Source organism: Muntiacus reevesi, chromosome 20 (assembly GCF_963930625.1).
Source record: "Muntiacus reevesi chromosome 20, mMunRee1.1, whole genome shotgun sequence".
NCBI lineage: Eukaryota > Metazoa > Chordata > Mammalia > Artiodactyla > Cervidae > Muntiacus > Muntiacus reevesi.
The window spans coordinates 32,392,496-32,418,543 of NC_089268.1; the positions used below are offsets into that span (position 1 = coordinate 32,392,496).

At 42.4% G+C, this 26,048-nt stretch overlaps 6 protein-coding genes and 1 non-coding gene across 7 annotated transcripts; 5 read left to right on the forward strand and 2 right to left on the reverse strand.

Annotated features, from left to right (window-relative positions):
- Positions 1-100: 100 nt before the first annotated feature.
- On the forward strand, positions 101-546 carry LOC136151480 (histone H2A type 1). The gene has a single exon (XM_065912656.1). It carries the CDS (start codon positions 101-103, stop codon positions 491-493), a length of 393 nt encoding a protein of 130 aa, XP_065768728.1. The 3' UTR covers positions 494-546.
- A 1,750-nt stretch (positions 547-2,296) lies between these two features.
- On the forward strand, positions 2,297-2,707 carry LOC136151587 (histone H3.1). Its single transcript, XM_065912831.1, has one exon. It carries the CDS (start codon positions 2,297-2,299, stop codon positions 2,705-2,707), a length of 411 nt encoding a protein of 136 aa, XP_065768903.1.
- A 7,239-nt stretch (positions 2,708-9,946) lies between these two features.
- LOC136151510 (histone H2B type 1-C/E/F/G/I) lies at positions 9,947-10,372 on the reverse strand. Its single transcript, XM_065912701.1, has one exon. It carries the CDS (start codon positions 10,351-10,353, stop codon positions 9,973-9,975), a length of 381 nt encoding a protein of 126 aa, XP_065768773.1. The 5' UTR covers positions 10,354-10,372; the 3' UTR covers positions 9,947-9,972.
- Positions 10,373-11,387: 1,015 nt separating this feature from the next.
- On the forward strand, positions 11,388-11,798 carry LOC136151615 (histone H3.1). Its single transcript, XM_065912883.1, has one exon. The coding sequence runs from the start codon at positions 11,388-11,390 to the stop codon at positions 11,796-11,798; it is 411 nt and encodes a 136-aa protein (XP_065768955.1).
- A 5,448-nt stretch (positions 11,799-17,246) lies between these two features.
- Positions 17,247-17,558, forward strand: LOC136151665 (histone H4). The gene has a single exon (XM_065912973.1). The coding sequence runs from the start codon at positions 17,247-17,249 to the stop codon at positions 17,556-17,558; it is 312 nt and encodes a 103-aa protein (XP_065769045.1).
- Positions 17,559-20,334: 2,776 nt separating this feature from the next.
- TRNAI-AAU (transfer RNA isoleucine (anticodon AAU)) lies at positions 20,335-20,408 on the forward strand. The gene has a single exon. It is a non-coding gene; the product is annotated as a tRNA-Ile (tRNA).
- Positions 20,409-22,007: 1,599 nt separating this feature from the next.
- On the reverse strand, positions 22,008-22,355 carry LOC136151634 (histone H4). The gene has a single exon (XM_065912916.1). It carries the CDS (start codon positions 22,343-22,345, stop codon positions 22,034-22,036), a length of 312 nt encoding a protein of 103 aa, XP_065768988.1. The 5' UTR covers positions 22,346-22,355; the 3' UTR covers positions 22,008-22,033.
- Between the last annotated feature and the right edge of the window lie 3,693 nt (positions 22,356-26,048).

A 26,048-nucleotide genomic window follows, 5' to 3' on the forward strand; every position in this document is an offset into this window, starting at 1 on the left:
ATATGCTGTTTTATCAAACCGCCGGAGAGTATAATTACCTAGCTTCTGGGGTCTCAAGGATCCATTTTTCTGGGTCTCAGCTTGTTTCTGGTGTCTCATTATGTCTGGTCGTGGAAAACAAGGCGGCAAAGCACGCGCTAAGGCGAAAACCCGCTCTTCGCGGGCCGGGCTCCAGTTCCCCGTGGGCCGAGTGCACCGGCTGCTCCGCAAAGGCAACTACGCTGAGCGGGTCGGGGCCGGGGCCCCGGTGTACTTGGCGGCGGTGCTGGAGTACTTGACGGCCGAGATCCTGGAGCTGGCCGGCAACGCGGCCCGGGACAACAAGAAGACCCGTATCATCCCGCGCCACCTGCAGCTGGCCATCCGCAACGACGAGGAGCTCAACAAGCTGCTGGGCAAAGTCACCATCGCTCAGGGCGGTGTCCTGCCCAATATCCAGGCGGTGCTGCTGCCCAAGAAGACCGAGAGCCACCACAAGGCCAAGGGCAAGTGAACCTACTTAGATCTCGGTGTGTGTTGCTACAACCTATTACCCAAAGGCTCTTTTAAGAGCCATCCACATTCTCACATTTAAAAGAGCTCGTAAACAGTACTTGTCTTCGCGTTGTAATACTTACATTAAACCTATTGAATAGATACTAGGCATGTTTACCCGAAGTTATCTTTTCTCCTTGACGGGACTGCTTCAAATGTGATTTCAGGGAAATGAATTTATACAGGAAAGTGGGTAGTTTGAAGAGCAAGGGTAACGTTAACAAAAGCTGGAGTTGCTGTTCCCCTTGAGAAAAAGGAAACATTTGTATAGTGCCCAAAAATGCAGGTAGTGGTCTGGAATGTCGGGCTACGTGTTTTGAAACAGCAAAACGAAAGGACCGCTGGGATCGGTGCGGGCTTTTCAAATCAATTACTGTTCACTGGTGCCGAGTGGAAATCTGGCGACAGTTGGGGTGAAGTAGAAAATGGTAGCTTTTATTGCTTTGACTCTTCTCTCCCTTGAGATAGAGTAGTTAGAAATCTTATACAGTCTCCGTTCAGTTCAGTCACACAGTCTTTCCCACTCTGCGATCCCATGAAATGCAGTACCCCGGGCCTCCTTGTCTATCACCAACTCCCGGAGCCTACCCAAACTCATGTCCATTGAGTCGGTGATGTCACCCAAGTATCTCATCCTCTGTCGTCCTTTTCTCCTCCTGCCCTCAGTCTTTCCCAGTATCAGGGTTTTTAAAAATGAGTCAGCTCTTCGCATCAGGTGGTCAGAGTTTCAGCTTCAGCATCAGTCCTTCCGATGAACACCCGGGACTGATCTTTAGGATGGACTGGTTGGATCTTCAACACCACAGTTCAAAAGCATCAATTCTTCGGCGCTCAGCTTTCTTAATAGTCCAACTCACGTCCATACACGACTACTGGAAAACTTACACAGTCTAGGAGTGGGAAATAGGGCCGTCGGTAAGGATGCAAGTTTGTGCTCTTTTTCACTTCAGGGAAATTTCAAAATTAGCAACACTGGTTAAGTTAGGCCCGGGTGGTTGTCTCTGGTGGTCCTTGAGGTTATTGTACCGATACTTTCTGAAATGAAATATGCTCACAAAAGGGTGTTTTCTCGGAGAAGTAAACACCAAGTGCTTAGTACATTTTAACCATAAAGTAATCCAAGTGCGGTTAAGTAAGAAAGAAAACCATCTGTCAGAGTAGGCTCTAAGAATAGAGCCTAAAATGGAGGCTACTAATTTTTGCTATAACAAACTGAAGCATAAATCCCATTTGGCCACCGCGGGAAAGTCAATGATTTTTTTTCTTTGTATTTTTGTTTGCCGCTCATCTGTGGCCTGTCGCTTTCCCTGTGGTTTACTAGTGGAGCTACGAAGTGACTGTCCAGGGCAATCTAAATTCAGAACAGAAAAATTAACCATTGAGAAAAAAAGAGAATACAAGTAAACCTGTTTCTAAAGCTTGATCCTCGGAATTTCAGCCCCATTACATAGATCTGAATCAGAACAGGCATCTTTCACGATGTCCAAGTAGTTCCTTATTTACAGTTTGAGGAGCCCTGAATTTAGAACTAGAATATTAGCTCCTTTGGATAGCAGGCTTCAACAAAAAGAAGGATTGAAAAGTGAACTAATTCATCCAATCAGAATCTTTAAAAATTGACCAATCACTTCAGTGACTCTTCAGCCAATGGATTTGTTTCGCGGGAGTTTTGAACTAGAGTAAGACCAATCAGACTGTTTCTGAGTATATATAAACCCAATCTTTCTAGCTTCCTGTTTAGTCTTTTTCGGCTTGTATTGCAATGGCTCGTACTAAGCAGACGGCTCGCAAGTCCACCGGTGGCAAGGCCCCGCGCAAGCAGCTGGCCACCAAGGCGGCCCGCAAGAGCGCGCCGGCCACCGGCGGCGTGAAGAAGCCCCACCGCTACCGGCCCGGCACGGTGGCTCTGCGCGAGATCCGCCGCTACCAGAAGTCCACCGAGCTGCTGATCCGCAAGCTGCCGTTCCAGCGGCTGGTGCGCGAGATCGCGCAGGACTTCAAGACCGACCTGCGCTTCCAGAGCTCGGCCGTGATGGCGCTGCAGGAGGCGTGCGAGGCCTACCTAGTGGGGCTCTTCGAGGACACCAACCTGTGCGCCATCCACGCCAAGCGCGTCACCATCATGCCCAAGGACATCCAGCTCGCCCGCCGCATCCGCGGGGAGAGGGCATAAAACTCCGACAACTGCCTCACTCCAACGAAAAAGGCTCTTCTAAGAGCCACCCACAATTTCTTTAAAAGAGCTGTCACTTAAAAGTGTCGTGAGTGTTGTGGTTCGGAATGCAGGTAGATTTCAAGTTGGGCATGTTTAAATAACCTTATTTATAAGGGCCATCTTAGAACATACAAAAGGATCTAGTCGGTTGCAGCTTTAAACCCTCCCTTTGGCTGGCTTTGTATACTGTCAATTGGTAGTGTGCAAAAGTTGCTAGAAGGTAGTAAGTTGGTTTCTGTCTCAGGAAGTGGAATATAAGTACCTTATGCAGGTGGGTTGGGGAGTTATTAAACGTGAGACCAAGTCGTGCTTATATAATTTGGAAAGGGCAGTAATTTGCGTGGTGTTAGTGTCAGGTTGGGTTATTTGAGCACAGAAAACAAAAGGCTGAATTTGGGTGGAGGTGATTGTGGGTTTCCTGTTTATCCTTTTTAGAGCTATATTCACATATTTGGGTATTGACCATTGAGAAGCTAGAGCATTTGTTTTTGCTGACTTTCTGAAACCTTAATTTGCTCAGTTCCAATCACAGTCAGGTTCAAAGTGAGACAGTTTTGAGTTTCCTCTAAAAGGTCGTTTTACACAGAGAGCAGTGAGGGCATTGTTTTGTTGACAGCGACTTATATAAAAAAATATCACCCAATCAGTATTTCTGATAAACTTATTGGTGGCAGTAGTCAATTAAGGCAGAGTCCTGCTGACTTCTACAATTTCACCACTCATAGAGTGTCTGCGACCAGCAGCATGAGCGTCATTTGGAAATTTGCTGGAAATGGTAGGTTTTTGGACCCCACTCACGTCTACTGAGTCACAGTGTACATTGTACGAAGTTCACCGCAGGTGATTTATGAATGCTAGTTTCAGAAGTCTATTTGTCAGTCATGTTTAAAAAAATAAATTACGCCTGGAGTGAGGTGAGGGATGGTATTTTTGGTCTCTTCAAGAACAGCATACTGTGAACTCTTACCAGGAGTAAGCATTTGCAAAGTACATTTATTTATATAAATTGAAATTTCTCTCAATGGCACATAACACCTAAGAGTCTATATTGAGAATGTGAGTCTATACTGAGAAATGGGCTTCCCTTGTGGCTCAGCTGGTAAAGAATCTGCCCACGTTGTGGAAGACCTGGGTTTGATCCCCACTCCAGTATTCTGGCCTGGAGAATTTGCAGGGTCGGACATGACCAAGCACCTTTCACAGCTAACAGCATATTGAGAAATGGAGCTGCTTTCAGCAGTTGACATTACCAGGTTCTAAGGGATATTACAAGGAGTATTACCCTGGATCTGTGTTGTGTGCTGTGCTTAGCTGCTAGTCCTGTCTCACTTGGTCTTCACATTGGGTCTTTCCTATACAGATCAGCACAAAGTCCTATTTGGGCTTTCCGATGGTCTTTTAAAGACTTCTCCATAGTCTTGTAAAAATTTGTCAATTTATCTCCCCTTGCCCATATAATTTCATTCTCAATTTTTTTTTTTTTTTTTTTTTATGCAACATTTGAGAATATATGGAAGTAGAGATAAAAGTTTACCCATCTTTAACATCACCAACACTGGTTTATACCCTTTCTACCTTGACTGTTGCCTTGAAGACTGTTGAGGAAATTATATCATTTCCTCTGTTAGCATTTTAATATACATCTACCATTTTAAAACCTAATTATGGTGTCATGATAACTCTCTCAACAAACAACATCTAAGATTGATAAATTTTTAATTCATTCCACATATATTTGTTGACTTTATAACAGTACCAGATGCTGTTCTGTGCATTGGGAATATACTCAGATGAGACCCAAACAGACAAAATTCTGGGCTCTTATGGGATTTATATTTGACTCTTGGATAAACAATCAGATAAACAAATATCATATGTAATATCTTAGATGGTGAGAATGAGTGCAATAAAGCAAGAATAAGGATTCTTATGGAGAGTTGAAATTTAGATAAGGTGACCAATGAAGATGGCACTAAGAAGCTAGTTATCTCAGCAAAGCGTTGAAAGGTGAAGAAGCAAGCTGGGGAAAAAGGAGGAGGAAATGCTTAAGAGCTAGAGTGGCTATGTGGAAAGGGCTGGGCACTGCAGGAGGAGATTAAAAAGCAGAGAAATGAAAGGAAGCATGATCCTGCAGGGGCTTGTATACCACTGTAAAGAATTTAGCATTTGCTCTGAGTGAAATGGAAGAACTTGAGAGAAGCTGAACACAGGAGTTTTTGTGTTCTTTTCTCTCATTTAACCAGGTTCTGCTTTATTTTTACTGCATGTGTGCTCAGTCAGTCCTGCTTAGCTCTTTTGCGATCCCGTGGACTGTGGCCTGCCAGGCTCCTCTGTCTATAGGATTCTCCAGGCAAGAATACTGGAGTGGTTCTTCGTTGGCTCAACTGTGCTCCAGCACAAAAATCAAGGCCCAGTTTTCTTCATTTTGTGCTATTCAGACCTTGAAAACAGAGGCTGATCTGGGAGATTTATAGTTAGGGAGCAAAGAGAAAATTATTCATAAAATATAAACCCCTGGAGTTAAAGTTGGCTCATAGCATAATACTTCAATTTACTAGTTTTATGACCACAGGCAAATTGTTTGCTCTCAGGTACCAAACTGGATTTATTTGGGTTGTGAATTCAAATGTCTTTGAGAACCAGGCAAAGAGTTTCTGTATAAGGGAAAATGGTGAGCTCTCCAGCTTTATTTCCCTGGGTCCTTCAGTCAGTAGCAGATCTGGCTGAATCCAAGCTGTGCTCCATGTAGCACTCTTGATTGTTATGTCAATTGCAAAAAAGAGATACTAACAATAATGGCCTTTGGAGCTGTCCAGCTGGTAAAAGATTCATGACTTTATAAAGTCAAAGTCTAACTGAGTTTCTGCATGGATTATTTAATTTAATCCTCACTATAACTCTGTGGGTTGGGGGTGCCATTGTTAGCTCAAATACTATGTTGAAGAAACAGCATAGTGAGGGGGAATACCTTCTATAGTGGTTCATTTTGTTAAATCTGTCATGGATTTTATCTCTGGGGCTAGAGAATGGAGGGCATTTTGTATTACCTGCATATTTTCCTTTTATCTCATCCATCCATTCATGAAAACCTTTTTGAGTGATTACTATGTGCTCAACAATGTTCTAGGTGCTGGAAAGAACAGTGCATAACATGGCAGAGATCCTTCTGTGTGGAGCTCACCGACAGAAAATGAACAAAGATAAACACAGTATTCTGGCAGGTCAAGAGGATTAAGAAAACATAAAGAGTCCAAGGGGATTAAGGACTGTCATAGAGTGGGAGATGGGTCGTGGACAGTTACCATTTTAGATAGGCTAAGTGGGGAAGACTTCACAACTGAGATGATACATGAAAGCCAGTGGCATGAAATCTGGAAGAGAGTGGGATCTTCATACTTCTGTAGAAAATCATTCCTCACAAAGGAAACAATGACTGTGAATGTCTCATGTTGGGAGCATTACTTGGAATGATGGCCACAGGTCTGATAGCCACCTAGATAGAACCAACTTTCTCCTCTTCTCTCACAAGTTGGAGTTTCTGGATAGCTCATCAGTGAGTTTACACATTCCCCGCCCCCCCCCCCCCCCCCCCGCCAAAGTCTTACTCCAGTTGAATACATTGAATTCAAATGTTGTGGAATCTGGAGTAATCAAACACACATACTTCGGAGGACACTCAAGACAGTGGAGCACAGTTTATTATGCCAGTGGGTCCACGGGGAATCAGTTCCCAACAAGGACCCTGATGTTTCTGAGAGGTTTAGTTTTATACCCCCCACTATGTGACTGGTTACATGTTAGCAACCTCTCTCTTGTATATGATTGAGTTTTACAAGTAGGTGCTAGGAGAGCAAACAATTAAGGTTAAAGCGGGGGAACAATGATTATACATCAAGGGGCATGTCTCTATGGTTAATCTAACAAGGGCAGCCTGACCTCAACTACAATCTCCATTTGTCATCTGTAGGGAGGGAAATCTCCAGAAGACCTGGTTTTCACTAGCAATGGTTTTCTCACTCTTGGGCAGGGTTCAGGCCAAGTTCATATCCAGTCTTTAAGATAGATGACAGGCTTCAAAATGGAATCTCTCCTGTTTTCCTCACACTGGCCCCAACACAGAAAATAAACTGAGGCCAGAGCAGAAACAGATGAGTACTAACCCCAGGGAGAAGACTGCCAGCCAGTTCAAGAATACCAGTCATTAGGAGCAGTATTAATTCTGTGATAATTTATTTAAAATGAAAAGTAAAATTAAAAAAAGGAATTTTAAGTTTCATCATGGAGATTTTTATTATCAGCAGAAATATCTAGTTCCTCAGCCAGAGATGGAACCTGAGCCCCCTGCATTGGGAGCATGGAGTCTTAGCCACTAGACAACGAGGGAAGTCCCAAAAGTAAGATATTTTGAGGTTCCAAATAATCACTACCATCGTTTTACTTTTCAGCAAAAAGAGAATTCAAACGTAATATTTCTAAAAAGGCTTTATACACTGTGATAAGTACATTTTCTAAGATTATATTGGATAATTACTAATGAGTCTCCAAATATAAATAAAACTGTTCATCTTTTGGCTGATGGCTAATAGAACTCCATACGAAAACCGTCAAAATGGTGGTGAATTGATGGCCAAACCCATGGTTTTTTGAAATAAAACAAAATTAAATTTTATTTATTTATGATAAAAATGATGCATGTTATCAAGTGCTGATCTAAGCTATAACTGAACCTTGGCATTGAACCAAGAGATCACATATCTTCTGAACCCTTCCTATTGGGAGAGACTGCAGTTCAAATGCAGAGACACTCACTAGGGTGTGTAGGCTGTTAATTACGCTCATTTTTTAGAAGTAGTGTTCAAGGAAGGGCAGGAACCTGGTGTTGTTCAGGTTTTGCCAAATAAAACTATGAAATTGTCTTGGAAGAAAATTTCCTCTATCCTTTGCCAACTAAAGAATGTTGCTAGCCATCTGGTTCTACCAGGTTTGAGATCCAGCAACAAGTGACTGAACTTTTTAGAAAATAGAGATTATCATGGTGGAGGGTATATTAAGGTAAATTTCCAAACTTTGTGGATGAAGAATGTCACTTGCTGTATCAGTAAACAAAGGATGTGGCAGCCATCTAGCCTTAAGCCTCTGAAACTGCCACCCCATCCCCACAACTGTGCACCGAGTGGATTCAGGATGAAGAAAAATTGGATACTGGCCCTAAGCAGTTAACTTACATATCAAAGGAATGATTTCAATGAGCCCAGACTCTTGGATCTTCTCAGACATAGAAAACTATGCAAAATTCACTAGCTTGAAATGTCTGTTTTCTTTAATTAACAGTAATTTTTTGATGTTTCAAGTACCTGCTTCCCTCTTACCACCCCCAACTCCTATATATCCTGGTTCTCCCTTATGTCTTCAGAATAGTCCCCTAGAGCTTTCCGAGAGGCTGTCTCATGGGTTTCAGTCGTTGGTATACCTGCTGAATAAAACATAATTCTCAACTTTTGGTTTATTTATTTTTAACTGATAACCTTAAAGGCTTATTGTAAGTTTATTCTCTGCTTTTGTGAGATCCAAAAGGGTATTCTAGATCAGCAGGCAACTCTTTCTTCCAAGAAGTGATTCTGGAGCCCATGTGCCTTTTTTTTTTTTCTTGGCCATGGGATTTTTAACTCCTTGACCAGGGATAGAACCTGTGCCCCCTTCAGTGGAATCAATGGAACCTTAACCATTGGCCCGCCAGGGATGATGCCCCCACCCCCGTGTCCTTTTATCTTTGTATCTCAATTATCTTAAACACATTGCTTTCACATGTATCTCAATTATCTTAAACACATTGCTTTCACATGTTAAAAATAGAATTCCACGGACTACATGTTAAAAATGTTATTGGCTTTATTCAGTGATTCATGAATCTGGCAGTTGCTTCATGAATCTGGCAGCTGCCAATCTAGCAGACGGAAAGGAACTCCGAGGAGCTGTATGAAATGAAAGGTTTTTCTAGGCAGAAGGGAGCAGGAACAGGGAAATTATACTAGGAAGAAAAGTGGGTTGATTATTGCAAGGATGCCATCCTTTAGTGTAGAGGACCCCAACCTCCAGAATCTAATGTCTGATGATCTGAGGTGGAATTAATGTAATAATAATAGAAATAAAGTGCACACTAAATGTAATGTGCTTGAACTGTTTACAATAGCTAGGACGTGGGAGCTACCTAGATGTCCATCAGCAGACGAATGGATAAGAAAGCCGGGCTACATATACACAATGGTATATTACTTAGCTATTAACAAGAATGCATTTGAATCGGTTCTAATGAGGTGGATGAAACTGGAGCCTATTATACAGAGTGAAGTAAGTCAGAAAGAAAAACACCAGTACAGTATATTAACGCATATATATGGAATTAAAAAAGATGGTAATGATGACCCTACAGGCGAGACAGCAAACGAGACACAAAGAACAGACTTTTGGACTCTGTGGGAGAAGGCGAGAGTGGCATGATTTGAGAGAATAGCATTGAAGCATATATATATTACCATATGTGAAATAGATGGCCAGTCCAGGTTTGATGCATGAGACAGGGCGCTCAGGGCCAGTGCAGTGGGAGGACCCTGAGGGCTGGGATGGGGAGGGAGGTGGAAGGCGGGGTTCAGGATGGGGGAAACATGTATACCCCTGGATGATTCATGTCAATGTATGTATGGCAAAAACCACTACAGTATTGTAAAGTAGCCCCCAGTTAAAAAAGAAAAAAATAAGCAATCCGAAGAAGTTGAGCACACAGCACCCCCCAAAAAAGTAATGGGCTTGAATTATTCGCAAACAATTCCCCCACCCAGTATGGGTCCCTGGCGCCAATCGATCCCAGGCGCCGAAAAGAGTGGAGATTGCTGCTTTAGGGGATGACAAGAGTCTGTTAGTCTGATTATCTAACTGGTGATTAGCTAATTTCTGGTTGAACGGTAAAGATTCCATTTCTAGGGAAGCCAAAGTTGTACTAAAGTCTTGTCCTGGTAACATGGGGGTTAGCGTTAGTTTGGGCCTGTTGTTTCTAAAATACTTTTGCCCTGGGAAGAGATAGAGCATGTAAAGCCTTCCTGGGAGGCCATTATGTCCCAGACCCGGAAATGTAAGTTTACTCTTATCCATTGTTTGCATTACAGCCCTTTGGGAAAATGTGAGTGGCTCTGAAAAGAGCCTTTGGGTTTGACAGCTCCTAAAAACATTTACTTGGAGCTGGTGTACTTGGTGACGGCCTTGGTGCCCTCGGACACCGCATGTTTGGCCAGCTCCCCGGGCAGCAGCAGGCGCACGGCCGTCTGGATCTCCCTGGATGTGATGGTCGAGCGCTTGTTGTAATGCGCCAGGCGCGACGCCTCGCCCGCGATGCGCTCGAAGATGTCGTTGACGAAGGAGTTCATGATGCCCATGGCCTTGGACGAGATGCCGGTGTCCGGGTGGACCTGCTTCAGCACCTTGTACACGTACACGGAGTAGCTCTCCTTGCGGCTACGCTTGCGCTTCTTGCCGTCCTTCTTCTGAGCCTTGGTCACCGCCTTCTTGGAGCCCTTCTTGGGAGCAGGAGCAGACTTAGCCGGTTCAGGCATGATGGAAGAACGTCAGACTACACTGACAAAGAAAACTGAAAGAATGCGGCTTACAGTGCTGGCCTATTTTTGTAGGGCTTCTATGCAAATAGATGCTTAACTAATCGCAATAGCTGATTGGATCAATTTAGCCAGTAGAAATGGTGTATGCAAATAAGGCGATTTCGATTGTGTTTCTTGATTGGCTGTTTAACTGGAATGAACCCTGTATGTCCTCCTCCACCAGCTAAGAAAAAAAAAAAGTTTCCGTTTTCAAAACTGCAAACGATTAATGTTTTGTACATAATTATCTACTTGTGAGCCTTGTTTCTTCCTCGATGTGGACCGAAAGAGACAAAAGCTCAATATAAATTTATGATTCTAGTTTTCGGCCAAAATTAAGTTACCGAGTTAGTAATTGTAGGAAAGAGAGCATAAAATTTACCTAAATACTGAAACGTTTTGTAAATTAAGCCATTGGCATTTCCAGTTTGACTTGATCAAACATTTAAGATTCACCAAGATCCAGCATCGTCACATTTCAACAGCGGTAGTATTTTCATGTTTCCTAGGAACAGAGTGTCTGGAAGTGATGGCAATGTTTGTTGAAGGGCTTGAAATTCTGTAATACGATACTTTCATTGCAAAAATAAAACATTTATTCAAAATTAGATCCTTTGATAAATGACGAAGCTGGACTAGTTCAATAACATTCAAAAAAGGAGTTTTTGAAAGGGCTCAGATCTGTTGAACTTTCTTTTTTGTCTCCTCCCAAACTTAATTTTGAGCAAGGGGATTAAAACCAATTAAGGTAAATATAAGGCATATAAAATACAGGATGAATAGATGGAGAATTTACAGAGAAAATACAGGACGTACTTCAAAAGATCAAGGCTTTCCAAAGTGAGAACTGGTAGCCAATCACAAGGCGTATCCAGTTGCTTCTTTCACCGCGCGAAATTTGAAGATTCGGACCAATCGGGATGACTTGGCCTTTATAAATAAGAGCAAGAAAAGCGGGGTTTGCATTGCAACAGTGATTCCAAATCCTCGGCATGGCTCGTACTAAGCAGACGGCTCGCAAGTCCACCGGTGGCAAGGCCCCGCGCAAGCAGCTAGCTACCAAGGCTGCTCGCAAGAGCGCGCCGGCCACCGGCGGCGTGAAGAAGCCACACCGCTACCGGCCCGGCACGGTGGCTCTGCGCGAGATCCGCCGCTACCAGAAGTCCACCGAGCTGCTGATCCGCAAGCTGCCGTTCCAGCGGCTGGTGCGCGAGATCGCGCAGGACTTCAAGACCGACCTGCGCTTCCAGAGCTCGGCCGTGATGGCGCTGCAGGAGGCGTGTGAGGCCTACCTGGTGGGGCTCTTCGAGGACACCAACCTGTGCGCCATCCACGCCAAGCGTGTCACCATCATGCCCAAGGACATTCAGCTCGCCCGCCGCATCCGCGGGGAGAGGGCATAAATTGCCACCAGGTGCCAATATCAAACCCAAAGGCTCTTTTCAGAGCCACCTACTACTTCACTTGGAAGAGCTGTATCACAAAGGTAATATCCTAAGGAACCTCGGGGCATAACTCCACGTACCATCTACCAATCCTATGACAGGACCGTTGGCCTGCAACCTGTTATCCATGTAAGAACCAGGGGTTGACACCTGAAACTTCCATTGCAATCCGTAAACTTAAACAGGGAAAACAGTGACGCGATCCTCTTAAACTCTGAAAATAATGATAGTGGTCCTCTTCCTCTATAAGCAGCAAATAGTGTGAAGATACTCTTATACCAGTATAATAGGGTGCATTATGAAAAGTAAATGCTATGACACTTAGATCCTCTGTATACTAAAGATATATACAGCCTGCTTTGGTTACTTCTGGGGTCTTATTTCTAAGTGACTTACCTGTGTAACCCCCCACCCCCACCCCCCGCCCGCCCCAGCTCAGTCTGTCATCTCAGTTTAATTGTATTATTCAGTCCCTGCTATCCCATCAAGTGCAGCACTCCAGGCTTCCCTATCCTTCACTATCTCCCAAAGTTTGCTGAAACTCATCCATTGAGTCAGTAATGCCACTCAACCATCTCATCATCTGTTGTCCTGTCCTCAGTCTTCCCCAGCATCAGGGTCTTTTCCAGTGAGTCAGTTCTTCACATCAGGTGGCCAAAGTATTGGAGCTTCAGCTTCAGCAACAGTCCTTCCAGTGAATTTTCAAGACTGATTTCCTTTAGGATTGACTGGTTTAATCTTGCTGTTGAAGGGACTCTTGAGTCTTCTCCAGCACCACAGTACAAAAGCATTGACTCTTTATGGTCCAATTCTTATATCTGTATGTGACTGTTGGAAAAACCATAGCTTTGACTGTACGAACCTTTGTTGGCAAAGTGATGTCTCTGCTTCCGAATAAGTTGTTTAGGTTTGTCAGTTTTTTCCAAGGAGTAAGCATTTTATAATTTCATGGCTGCAATCAGTGCTGGCAGTGATTTTCCAGCCCAAGAAAATAAATTCTGTCGTCCTTTCCGCATCTATTTCCTTTGAAGTGCTCAGACTGGATGCCATGATCTTAGCTTTTTGAATGTTGACTTTGAAATCTACTTCACTTTCCTCTTTCACCCTCATCAAGAGGCTCTTTGGTTCCTCTTCGCTTTCTGCCCTTACAGTGGTATCATCTGCGTATGTGAGGTTGATTTTTCTCCCAGCAATCTTGATTCCAGCTTGTGCTTCATTCAGCCTGGCATTTCACATGATGTACTCTGCACAGAAGTTAGATAAACAGGGTGACAATATACAGCCTTGACATACTCCTTTCCCAATTTTGAACCAGTCTGTTGTTCAGGTCCGGTTCTAACTGTTGCTTCTTGTCCTGCATACAGGTTTCTCAGGAGACAGGTCAGGTGGTCTGGTATTGTCATCTCTTTAAGAATTTTCCACAGTTTGTTGTAATCGACAAAAGGGGTTTACTGAAGTCAATGAAGCAGAAGTAGGTATTTTCTTTGGGATTTTTCTTCTTTTTCTGTGATCCAGTGGATGTTGGCAATTTGATCTCTAGTTCCTCTGCCTTTTCTAAATCCAGCTTGTACATCTGAAAGTTCTTGGTTCACATAAAAGAAGCCTAGCTTGAAGGATTTTTAGCGTTAACTTGCTAGCTTGGCAATGAGCGAAATTGCATGGTAGTTTGAACATTCTTTGGCATTGTCTTTCTTTGGTATTGAAATGAAAACAGACTTTTTTCAGTCCTGTAACCACTGCTTAATTTTCCAAATTTGCTGGCATATTGAGTGCAGCACGTTAACAGCATCATCTTTTAGGATTTTAAATAGCTCAGCTGGAAATCCACCACCTAGCTTTGTTTGTAGTAATTAAATTATTGGATTAGGCAAAATAATTGAAATTTTCCTGTCCCTGAGACAGGAAGTCCAGGGATGATGTAGTATATGATGAAAAGCACTGGTCCTTGAGCAGCCGGAAAGTGGCATGCACACACACTGATATTCAAGGACCCATGCTGAGTACTACTGGAGACTAGTTTGCTGCTAATCCATTTGTTTTTGTGCTGAACAATACATCATTTGGTAAATGTAATCATCCTTTCTGTACTAAAAATAGAGATCTGGTATCCAAAACATTGGTTCCGTGGGATTTCCAGAATTCAGTTTCCAGCAGCACCCCCAGCTGAGTGGCACAGCAGTGCTGTTAGTGATGCAGATGGGGAGAGCATAAATTCATCAAATCTGGGGCCCGGGCTAATAAGTATGTTCAGCACACCAGGAATTTAGAGCTTGTTGCAGCAAGTTACTGAAAACTCTGTACATAATGTGTCTGCACTCTGCATGAAAAACATGACGTAGTCACTAAGGCAGAGTTTGCAGTCATCGCTTATTATTAATCCTCAGAAAAAGAGCCGATGAGACAACAAAGGCAGAATCCTAGGATAAACCCTGGAGCAATGCAAGATTTGTGGATTCTGTCAGATTTTATAGACATTAGCAATGGGAACTCTCAGCTTTATTGCTGGGTTTACTCCTAGCCTGGAGAGATTAAGCAACACTGGAGGCTCTTGAGGCCCTAAGCAAATAGTTCTGCATAGCATTGAAAGTATTAGTCCCCTGGTGGAACCGAAGAATCTGGACACCAACAGTTTAATTAATAAACATTACAGAATGTTGTGGAGCAAGTCCTCAGCTACGGAAACCAGAAGTCAGATTTCAGAAACAGTTGGAATAGCTCTGTGCAATGTTTTTGAATCTTGAAACAAGCTTTCAAGAGATAATGACAATGCTGTGTGATTTCTGTGTGATGACTGAAAGGCCTGTTAGCCTCCCAGTCATCCTAGCAGCATTTCTGCCATTTAAAAAAAAAATGTAATTTTCAGGTGGCATGAAGGATATACTAAAAGCAAACCAAATGGAGTGGGGGTGGCTGGGGAGAAAGAAAACTGTTCATAACAGCTTCATTTATAAATTAGAAACAAGTTTGTATCTTTCAACTGGTCATTGGTTATATAAATTCTCAGACACCCATACAATAGCATCCTGCTCAGCAATAAAATGAGGAGCTATTATATTAATACATGCAACTGTCTACATGGATAATGCTTAGTAAAAAAGCCAAACTTAAAAAGTTATATATTGTATAATTCCATTTATATAACATTCTCAGAGTGATGATACTGAGGTGAATAACAGTGATTGCCCCAAGACAGGGAAGATGTGGGTGGATTAAACTATAAAACACTAACACTGAAGAGTTTCTTGGTAATAATAGAATAGTTTATTGTCAATGTTGAGGTGATAGTTACATGAACCAATGCATGGTTTAAAATGGCATAAGACACCCCCCCCCCCCCGCCCCCTACACACACACACGGGGGCAATATGAAAATCTGTGAGAGCTGAATAAGGCCTGTATGCTAGTTAACAGTACTTTGCCAGTGTCAGTTACCGGCTTTGATATTATGATATAGTTATATAAGATGTCACCATTAGGGCAAAATTGGCTAGAGTGTTATAGCCATGCTTTCCGGGAAACAAACTCACTCAGAAGGACAATGCAGATAGTGGAGTGCAGTTTATTACACCGGCGGGCCCAAGGCAGATTCTCCTCTTAGTCAAGGACCCCGACCAGCATTTGTGAAAATCTTTTATACCCCATGTGTACGTGTCCAAATCCTCCACCCCAAATCCCTTGAGGCTTACAAAGGAAGGGTAAATACAATCACAATAACCCCATCATTCACGTTTTATGTGTTCAGTTAATAGTCAATAATGCCACAGATACATTCCAACCAGTTAATAACCGATAAGCCTGTGCTTACATTCTGATAGATAGTGTCTGGAGGCAGGGGTGATTAGTGTCTGTTTTCTCTTAGGTGATGAGTAACCTGGATATGATCTTCAAGGTTCCCCTGTCCGGAGGGGGTCTTATCCTTCCATTGTTCCCACAGGCACTAAGCAGAGAGTTCAGAGTCCACTGGAGAGGTGGCCGAGCACGATCAGCACGGACAGGCCTCAGATGGAGTCCAGGCCCTATGAATTCCTTCTTCAAGAGGAACTCTAGATACTATCGAAGCAACTTTTTGTGAATTTTGTTATTTTAAAATGTTTATTTTATTTGACAATGTTCAAAAAGCGGTGATAATTCTTTAGGAGTTGCTACTGTGTGTGTATTCCTGTGAATTTCAAGGCTTGTTTAACAAATTAATGTTTTCTTTTGGATATGTTTGTTTTGTTTTTCTTAAACAGCAATGTTTTCCTTTCTTCTGCCTGTTTTAATGATAATATGTCCACTGAATTGAAATTTGGTTCTTTTACATTGGTGTGTGATTTTTTTTTAGCTATTGGTGCTGTTACCTCAAAATAAATTGTTCTGAAATTTGACATTCATAATCTCAAATTTTCTGATGGAGCACTTGGCTGAGCTAATCTATACTCTATAGGACAGTGTGCTTGGTATATCATAAGTGTGAATTTAAAAAAAGCTATTTTGAACATTCCATTTATTTTAAGGGCATCATTTAAATCTTAGTGCTCCCATGTGCTCAGCAAAAAAAGAAAATAATTTAAAAAAATAATACAAAAACCTAGGAAAGATCACATTTTTATTTCTGGCACTTGTGTAAATTTCTTTGCCCACCACTGGCGTTTATGATATCTTTGCTTGAATTCCATGCACCAACTACAGGAAACGACAATCACCCTTCCACTCTGTCCTCTATACAAGAAGAGGTTATTAGCCCCTGACAATTTACATTCATTTCCTTTGCAATCCTTCACTGGTTAAATGTATATGCTTCATTTGTATAAATTAAAGCACACTGTACAAACTAGTATTATATTAGGAAGTTTTTGAAATCTTTTAATGTGTGTTAGCTATTATACTTTGTTTTCAGTAAGATTCCGGGAATTTATTGTTCGCCAACTAGATGTTATTTTGTTTACAATAACTCAGTTATTAATAGCATTTATCCTATTTTACGAAAAAAGCTACTAAGATTCAGATAGATCAATGGAGTGTCTTCGTGGTCAGTCTTGTCGGACTGTTTGCCCCTTTATAGACTGTAGCTCGCCAGGCTCCACTATCCATGGGATTTCCCAGGCAAGAATACTGGAATGGGTTGTCATTTCCTTCTCTAGGGGATCTCTCCGGCCGACCCAACCTTCCTTTCCCGCATTGCAGACGGATTCTTTACCTCTGAGCCATTTTCTTTCTTTTTTTTTTCTCTGAGCCATTTTCTAAATACCAGTAAACCTCCCTAGCCTATGTTTCACTTTAGATTTTAGAAGGGGCGGGGACTCAGTGCAGTTTCCCGCCTTTCTGCTCTTCTAGTTTTCACAAAGGTCCGCACTATCGCTACATAACAGGCTGCAGGGCCTTGTATTAGGCACGTTCGGCATTAGTGCTCAGTATTTAGGTAGCATGTCTGGACGCGGTAAAGGTGGAAAGGGCCTTGGAAAGGGGGGCGCTAAGCGTCACCGCAAGGTTTTGCGCGACAATATTCAGGGCATCACAAAGCCGGCCATCCGCCGTCTGGCCCGCCGTGGAGGAGTCAAGCGTATCTCCGGCCTTATCTACGAGGAGACCCGCGGGGTGCTGAAGGTGTTCCTGGAGAACGTGATCCGGGACGCGGTCACCTACACCGAGCACGCCAAGCGCAAGACTGTCACCGCCATGGACGTGGTTTACGCGCTCAAGCGTCAGGGCCGCACTCTTTATGGGTTTGGTGGTTAAGTTTGAGCTTTAAGGCTTTTGTAGCAAAGCTAAAGGCCCTTTTCAGGGCCACCTACTTTTTCTATGAAAGAGCTTGCATTTGGGTCCTCTGTAGGTGAACCTGATACAATATGGATGGTAAGTTATATACATAAACAATACTTCTGACCTTTAGTGTTCTTTAATTCCTACTGTATTTACTAGGAATTGTTCAACTGGGGAGCAATAGGTGTCTAGTGACTAAATAATGGTCCTCCAACTGGTAAGTGAAGGTTCATGGGTTCTTGGAGTAGAAAAAATTGGGGGCTCTTTCAAACACCGTTAGATGTAGCTGTTATGTTATTTCTGTAATAAATTACACTAATGAAAATGACAGTAAAGGAATTTTAGGGTAGGTAATGGTAGAAAAAGCAGGGTTAATTTCACAATGCAGATATCTCTGCCTTTTTGCACCTGTTTTTCAAGTGCTTTTAGCTCAAATAAGTCATGCCAAAATGGCATTTTTATGGTGGCAGTTTCACCTTCAAGTGTACCACACAACTCCTCCAGAGGTCATTAAAATGTTAGAATTTTGAATCAGTGTTGCAAAAAGCACAGGGAAAGAGATGGGGTTGCACACCATCCTCAGGAGACAAATAGGTGGGAGGTCCTGTTAGATGAATCTTGTTCTAGCACAATGTTCATCATACATCTTTTGTTCTCTGGCTCATTAGCCTTCCCGTGTGATGATGGGCTTCTGAGGATCAGAGTTAAGTTGAACAAGAGGACTGAGCAGGTCCAAGGTAGCTGGGTCTGATCACGTGGGTATTTTTGGCTTGGTCTATAGTTGTCACCAATGGGTTTTATCTGCATGCCATGGGTAGGAGACAAGTGGTTGGCCAACTTAAGGTTTCTTAAATATGAGATGCCTCATAGATGCTGAGTTCTTTATGTGCCTCATGAGTGTGTGGTGCCTGTTTTGTCCTTGAATCCCATCCTCTGTGTTTAGAACACATTTATCTCTGAGTCCAATATATACTTCGTATCCTTTGCAGAACTAAGCACTCTTCAATAACATAGTGAATCTCCTGCCTCCTCTCCACTCTGCTTTCCTCAGCCTAACACTTGCTACTCCTTCTGGGCCCATCTCCCAAATGACCTTCTTTCTCACACCCTCATAGCTACTTTGCCTGCAAATGGCTCTAACAATAAAAGCTCTCACCATCAGTGTCCCTGCTTGAGCATATTCAATGTTAGTTTTTTGAACACAGCACTGGAAGAGGCAAACTGCCTTGAGAGTTCCTGCCTGTTCTTACTGGGTGTGTCAAGAATGCTACTCATCAGGGTTGAGGGACCTTAAAGAATAGGGTAGTGGCTGCCCCCAGACAAACAGCAGGTTTGCTTGGCACACTCACTTTAAGCCACCAGACCCCCCAGCTGTCCTGTGGCTGTCATGCAAACACACTGTGCATGCAGCATCCACCTGGGCCCCTCCACGTCACCCCTGTGGGACCTGGTGGGCGAACCAACGCAACCTTGCTGCTGTGCTGTGAATAATAAAACCTCTGGTCTCTGATCTAGGTGTTGTGTCTACTACCAGCAGTCATGAAAAAGTTACAAGTTATCTTATCTCCTAAGTAGGGTAAGATCTCAGACTCTTTACAATTTCTGACAAAAAGTGAAGAAGAAGAATAGGAAGGAGAAGAAGAGGAAAAATGAAAGCAGGAGGAGGAGGTGGAGGAGGAAGGGAGTGGGGGTGGTGGTGGCGGTGGGGGGAAGAGAGAGGTGAGCTCTCTGCTCCTCTTGGTGGCACAATCAGGCCTGGAATAAAAGTTAGGCTCTCTGGACTCGGAATCTCTCTTCCTATAGGGAATAATGCAATCTGCTGTGGGAAGAAGTGACCATAGATTGGGAATAATGCAGGTAGAGAGACCTCTCAGGCTACTATAGGGATTGGAAAGCTGTGTAGGAGGAGTGAAACTTTCCTCTACCCTTTTAGGGTTTCTAGCCAGGTTTGAGAATTTAGTTGATATAAGAGATTAATAGGAGAAAAGAATGCACATTTTATTTAATCTTATTATATGTATATGGGAGTCTTCACAGGAAAATGATCTAAAAAGCAGTTAGGCCTAAGTGTTTAGTTTGTACAAAGAGTAGTAATTGTGAAATAGCAACTAACATACATGAGGAGATTAAAGGAAGATAAGGATTATTTTAACAAGGTCTGTTTGTACAGATTTCTCTTATCCTGGACTCCCCATTTTTGGTGACAAAATTGTTTATTTTTTTCCTGGTAAAGGGATGGCACCTTTCATATGGGATAATTATCTGCTTTGGGGAAGAAAAAGGGAAGTAAGAGCCCCATTCTTACATCAGTTGTTCTTTGGCTGAAAATAGTTTTTATGCCATAGTGGCATATTTTGGGGTGGCATAGTCTTCGCTATAGTTGATATTCAATTCCTTTCTGGGTGCCACGTGTCTTACCATTTTATTTATTTTTTTTTTGCTGTCTTACCATTTATGGCACATTCTGGAAGAGATGGGTCAAGTGGGATCTACAAATTGATAATGGAGAGCAAGCTTGTTGTTTGGGATGAATCACAAACCAGGAATAGGAGCCAAACAAGCAAACTGAGAAACATCACGGAGAACATAGGATCTTGGTGAGGAAGAAAGGTACAACAAAACATTGTGAGAAGGTTATGAAATCAGGAGTAATAAAGTCTCATGTAGCAGGATTAGAAATAAGGTTTTAGATTCGCTCATTCGAAGGTCTCTGGAAACTATGGGAAGGATATTTCTCCTCTATAAAAAAGAAGGCCGGTTAGCTCAGTTGGTTAGAGCGTGGTGCTAATAACGCCAAGGTCGCGGGTTCAATCCCCGTACGGGCCACTTTCTTTGGTGCCCAGGAGACCGACACCTTTTCTGTGGAAATTTGCCTGACGACCACTGTGTCCGGGAGAATGCTATTTAACTAGCTCATCCTTTGGCACCCCCTCCTCCCTTGGGCTTCCCACGTAGCTCAGTGGTAAAACAAACTGCCTGCCAAGGCGACCCAAGTTCGATCCTTGGGTCCGGAAGATCCCCTAGAGAAGGAAACGGCAGCTCCCTCCAGTATTCCTGCTTCTTGCCTGGAAAATCCCACTGGCTAGAGGAGCCACCATATATAATCATGAAAAGATATGCAGACAGCGTCTCCAGGTTATCCAAGGCTTGGAGATTTCATAAATGGGAAGGATTTAGTAAGTGACAGACACTGAAACATACACAGAAAGGAGTTAGTATGAAGAGTAATATTTAAAAAAAAAAATTAAGCTGGGACATCACTATTGTTAAATAAGGATGACCAAGTAATTCGTTGCCCAACCAAATAAGTTATTGGTAGTGGAAGTAAGCTCCATTATTATCTATCTTAAGAAAACAGGCACAGAGTGAAACTGTCCCTGGATGTGTTCACCTACACCAGTTTCCACTGATACAAATACAAGTCCTCAGGGAGTGAAAGATTGAGAACGCAGGTGGTAGGGAGAAGGTCTGAAGACAATCTCTTCTGCCTAGTGGGAAAATGGAGCGGTAAGGATACAGTCAGATGAGGTGGGAAGGCCATAGGTTGACCTAACACAGGAATTTAAGGCACATTATCAATATTTTGGAAATAAAGTATTAAGATGACTGATGACCTCTTAGTCATGTTACATTTCCAAAAGGTCCTTCAAGACAGCACTGGGTAAGGCTAAATTTTAATTGTTTCTCCCACCCGTGTTTATTAGCTATGGATTCATCTGTCTATAGCTATCTGTAAGATTCCTGAGATCAGTCCTGTGTGTTCATTGGAAGGACTGACGCTGAAGCTGAAACTCTAATACTTTGGCCACCTCATACGAAGCGTTGACTCATTGGAAAAGACCCTGATGTTGGGAGGGATTGGAGGCAGGAGGAGGGGACGACAGAGGATGATGGCTGGATAGCATCACCGACTCGATGGACATGAGTTTGAGTGAACTCTGGGAGTTGGTGATGGACAGGGAGGCCTGGCGAGCTGCGATTTACGGGGTCGCAGAGTCGGACATGACTGAGCAACTGAACTGAACAGAACTGAACGTTTCCTGTAGGAGGGAGGCTGCCTCAGGTGCTCTCTACAGGACTAGGAACTGGGTCCGTGGAACATTCTAGCAAAGTTCATCTTAACGTTTGTGGAATGAGATAAATTCAACTAACTTCCAAATACAATCCACTCCGATTGAAGAAAAGAAAAAAAACCTCACAAAAACCCAGCAGTCCCACTGCCCGAGGTTTTCTTCGCCCTTGTCCTATTAACATGTTTAAGAGCCGCCATCTTGAGACGTCAAACTTGGGGGAAAAGCTTGTAGTGAAACCGCGACTTTTCTGCCCCAGAACACCAAGCATAATACCTCTGGTTTATTTGCTTGTATGCAACAGCCCTTCTTATGACCAAGTGGGTGGCCCTGAAAAGGGCCGTTTTGGAAAAAGCAGAAGCTTCGTTACTATAAGGCAACTCAGCCGCCGAAGCCATAGAGGGTGCGGCCCTGGCGCTTGAGCGCGTAGACCACGTCCATGGCGGTGACAGTCTTGCGCTTGGCGTGCTCGGTGTAGGTGACCGCGTCCCGGATCACGTTCTCCAGAAACACCTTCAGCACCCCGCGGGTCTCCTCGTAGATGAGCCCAGAAATGCGCTTCACTCCACCCCGACGAGCCAAGCGGCGAATAGCCGGTTTCGTAATACCCTGAATATTATCCCGCAGAACCTTACGATGGCGTTTAGCACCTCCTTTTCCGAGCCCCTTTCCTCCTTTACCTCTACCAGACATGATGAAAAGCAATTGTTATCTTGTGCCAATTCTCGAGCGCCAGCTGCAGCCCTCTATATAGCAGTTTTGCGGACCTTTTAGGAAACTGAAACAGCGAGGGCGGCAACTAGACTTCTGCCCCCGCCTCTTCCCTACCTTACTGGGTGTCTGCTACTGCCAAGAAGGGAAGGGGGCGTGGAAATGCTATTGGGTGTCTGACCCTCCTGTTTGCTGGTTGGGGTGCAGAGTCGCTGGTTTTGTGGTCTCTAGACGTGTCCCTGTGGGCTTTCTCAATTAATATTGTACAAGTTTCCTCACCATTTTTGTTATTTAATAGAAGGAGGCTGTTCTGCCACATCTGTCTGTAAAAGGGAGAGAAAGCAGAATAAAACTAATTGTAAATGGGAAGATACTTTAAAAAAATGTATTTCTTACAAACCCTAGCAATACTTATCAAATTTGGCTGATCGTCAACGTTTCCGTTTGGTAAAGCTTTAGATATGCATCGTTTCAACATTCCTGATAAAGCGGGAACTTCAGGAAGGGGAGATAAAGTTAGTTGAATTTCCACTCTATGCTGGAAAAGCACTATTTACATTGTGAACATGAAGAATCCCAGGCTCGAAGACCTAATTCTGTTCTAGTAAGTAGCATTGTTGGGGTTAGAACTGATGCTTTCTGATTCTGGGGTCCAATGTCCTTGCCATCTACCATGAATCTATGTCAGTGAAGTATTGCAGATACAGCATGATGAATTGTGGTGGTGAGTTAGTGACTAAGTCACGTCCAACTCTTTCGAGTCCATGGATTTTAGCCCTCCAGGCTCCTCTCCATGGGATTTCCCTGGCAAGAATACTGCAGTGGGTTGCCACGGAATAGAAATTTGCAAATTAACCGCATTTTAAAAATTATTGCCTGAAATGCTGTTCATGTTAAAAGGATAACTGAAGTTCTACACACCGATGATAGGATTGATAAGTTTACTAGGCAGATGCCAATATTTACTCACATTCCACAAAGTCACATTGAATGCCTTTCATGTAACTACAGAGGTCGAGGTCATTAAGAAAAAACTCCCTTTGCTGGCGTTTACCATATAGGCAGTTAGAGGATTATTATTTCCTGAGTTACAAACTTTTGAGATTTATTTCAGGTGTGCTTACCTATGAATTTAGACAGTTTGTTCTCCCATGCTCTCCTTTTTGAGAAAGGCACTAAACAAGAATCATTGATTCATCCATTCAACAATTCAGAGTCTATTATATTCTAAATGCCTGTGTAAAAACAGTGCAGTAGTCGCAGGAGACACAAATTTGATCCTGAGTCAGGAAGATCTGTTGGAGTAGGAAATGGCAACCCACTGCAGTATTCTTGCCTTGGGAAATCCCACAGACAGAGGACCCTGGCGGGCTGCAGTCCATGATGTCACAAAGAGTCAGACATGAACGGTTGAGTAGGCCAGCTCAGAAGCTTAGACTTAGAGAATTTCAGGATCAACCCCAAATCTACTGAAGTGATACAGCATTTTAAACAATATCTCCAAGTGGGTAGTTTGCTCAAATCACTTGGCTGGTTTGAGAGAGTTGTTTTAGAGCTGTGCTTTCCCACATTAGCCACTAGGCACATGTACTCATTTAACTTTAAATTAGTGACAATGAAATCAAATTAAAGAAATAATTTCTTCAGTCACTAACTACTGTTTAATAGGTACCAAATAACCACAGGTAAGTGTAGTGGTTGTGCAAATACAAACACTTCTATCATTGTAGTAGATTGTTTTAGGCTGTAATTTGATAGAAAATTTCTTCTGGAGAACTTCTAGCCCAGTCTGAGAAATGGAGTGTCGTAGATATATGAGAGTGAGACTTGATGCTGGAACTGAGGATTGGCGTATTTTTGAAGTATAACAGAAATTAGTTAACTTCTAGATGTACCAGACATTACAGATAGAAGGACATTTAAAGAAAGAAATTGGAAACTTGAGCGTAGTAATGGTGTTTTAGGAAATTAAATTAATAATATATATTTATGCTTGGAGGGGATTTTCAAGCAGGAGCATGTCCTCAGGTGAGATCATCTGACAGAAAATTAAAATGGATGTGATTTCTCATTACCTTTCTGAACACATGATTATAACACAATGCTCTATTTGTTATATAGCCCTTATTTTAAATTTGGCCTTTTTGATATTTAGTAAACACAGTCACTTTTTTCTTAAATTTTTGAAAGTTAATGAATTTTAGAATGCTTACATACAGCCCCCATGGCTTGCCCTGGTCCATACTACCTATATCTTTTACAGTCACTGGCTATGGTTGAGTGGGGTGTTGACACTAAAATTGAGAGGACATGAAGTTGTGAGATGTCCATTAGTTGTCTCACTTTAGTTTTTCTTATTTATTGTTTACATCTGTAAAAATAGTTGAATTCTTAGTCTAGCAGAAAAATTCACGGTTTTAGTATCTATGTAGATTTAGGATTGAAAAGTAATAAACACAAGGTTTGTTTTTTTTTGTGTGTGCGCTATAAGTAATAGGAGAAACTTCTCAAATTTACAGTCCCATGGGGTTGATCCTGCTTTCAAGAACCTTGTCCACACTACAGTTACAGTGTAAGTACTTGGGTCTCAAGCAATAACGATATCTATATGCAGCTCAGCTCCATCATTCTATAAACATCCGGGGAAGAACTTTTCAGGTGAAATCATGTCGCAATTATTGTCCTCTAGGAAAGGCAGAGACCTATAAACAATGAAGGGAATGGCCCTGAGCCCAATATCTTCTCACTTATTTGGTACCTAAATAGCCATGGAACCAACAGTGGTTGCATAAAAAAGAAATTATGACATCTGCTGTAGGAAGAACTTTTCACCTATCTTAAACTGAGTACATATAACTTAGGGAACAATTTCAACAAGTATCCAACAACTGATATTATGACTACAATGATTATCAAAATAGTAAAGTTTTAAACATCAGAATTTTACCTGTATCTTGAGGACTGATAGTATTAGGCTCTGGCCTGAAAAGGAATAGCGCCTATATAATGTGCTTGAAAAGAAAAGGGGCCTTTATTATTGTTACTGTTGCTATTGACAGTGGTATCTTTGAGGATGACAAGTAGCCCTTTTTTCCAGACACTCATAAAATACCTGTCCTGGGAAAATTGGAATCTTCTATAGCCAAAATTATAAGCTTCCCTCTTTATACGCTGTATTTCTATTTGGTATATAACATGGTCTCAAGTCCCAGAGATTTAGTTTTAGACAGTGCCAGTCCACAATAACTATTGAAAAACAAACCAAGTGATTTCTCTGTAATTAGTTAAGTATGAAGAGATGACATCTTTAAAACTGATTATCCTGTCTTAGAGTTATATGAGAAAATTCTCAAGTTACTATTGAATGTAGGCCAGAATAACTAGATTTTTGAAAGCAGGGATATTTACTAGAAAAAAAATCACAACACCAAAATATCTTTCCTGTTTATTTACTTTAACAAACATGAGGCTTAGTTTCAGTATTTGATTATTTGATAGATACTAATTTTGTGTTTAATAACCCCATATTTATGCAATTCCATTAGTTCTGCATGTTACAAAGAGATGGAGTAAATTAGCCTTATTTGCAATGAAATGTTACTTCATCTCCTCAGGTGAACATATTCAGCCAATTAATTGAGATTGTGACAGTCAGCTTTGTATTTTGCTGGTAAAAATTCAAGGA

Excerpts from the sequence above, each read along its gene's own strand:
- LOC136151480 (XM_065912656.1), top strand. The coding sequence starts at position 101 with ATGTCTGGTCGTGGAAAACAAGGCGGCAAAGCACGCGCTAAGGCGAAA.
- LOC136151634 (XM_065912916.1), bottom strand. The coding sequence starts at position 22,345 with ATGTCTGGTAGAGGTAAAGGAGGAAAGGGGCTCGGAAAAGGAGGTGCT.
- LOC136151615 (XM_065912883.1), top strand. The coding sequence starts at position 11,388 with ATGGCTCGTACTAAGCAGACGGCTCGCAAGTCCACCGGTGGCAAGGCC.
- LOC136151510 (XM_065912701.1), bottom strand. The coding sequence starts at position 10,353 with ATGCCTGAACCGGCTAAGTCTGCTCCTGCTCCCAAGAAGGGCTCCAAG.
- LOC136151587 (XM_065912831.1), top strand. The coding sequence starts at position 2,297 with ATGGCTCGTACTAAGCAGACGGCTCGCAAGTCCACCGGTGGCAAGGCC.
- LOC136151665 (XM_065912973.1), top strand. The coding sequence starts at position 17,247 with ATGTCTGGACGCGGTAAAGGTGGAAAGGGCCTTGGAAAGGGGGGCGCT.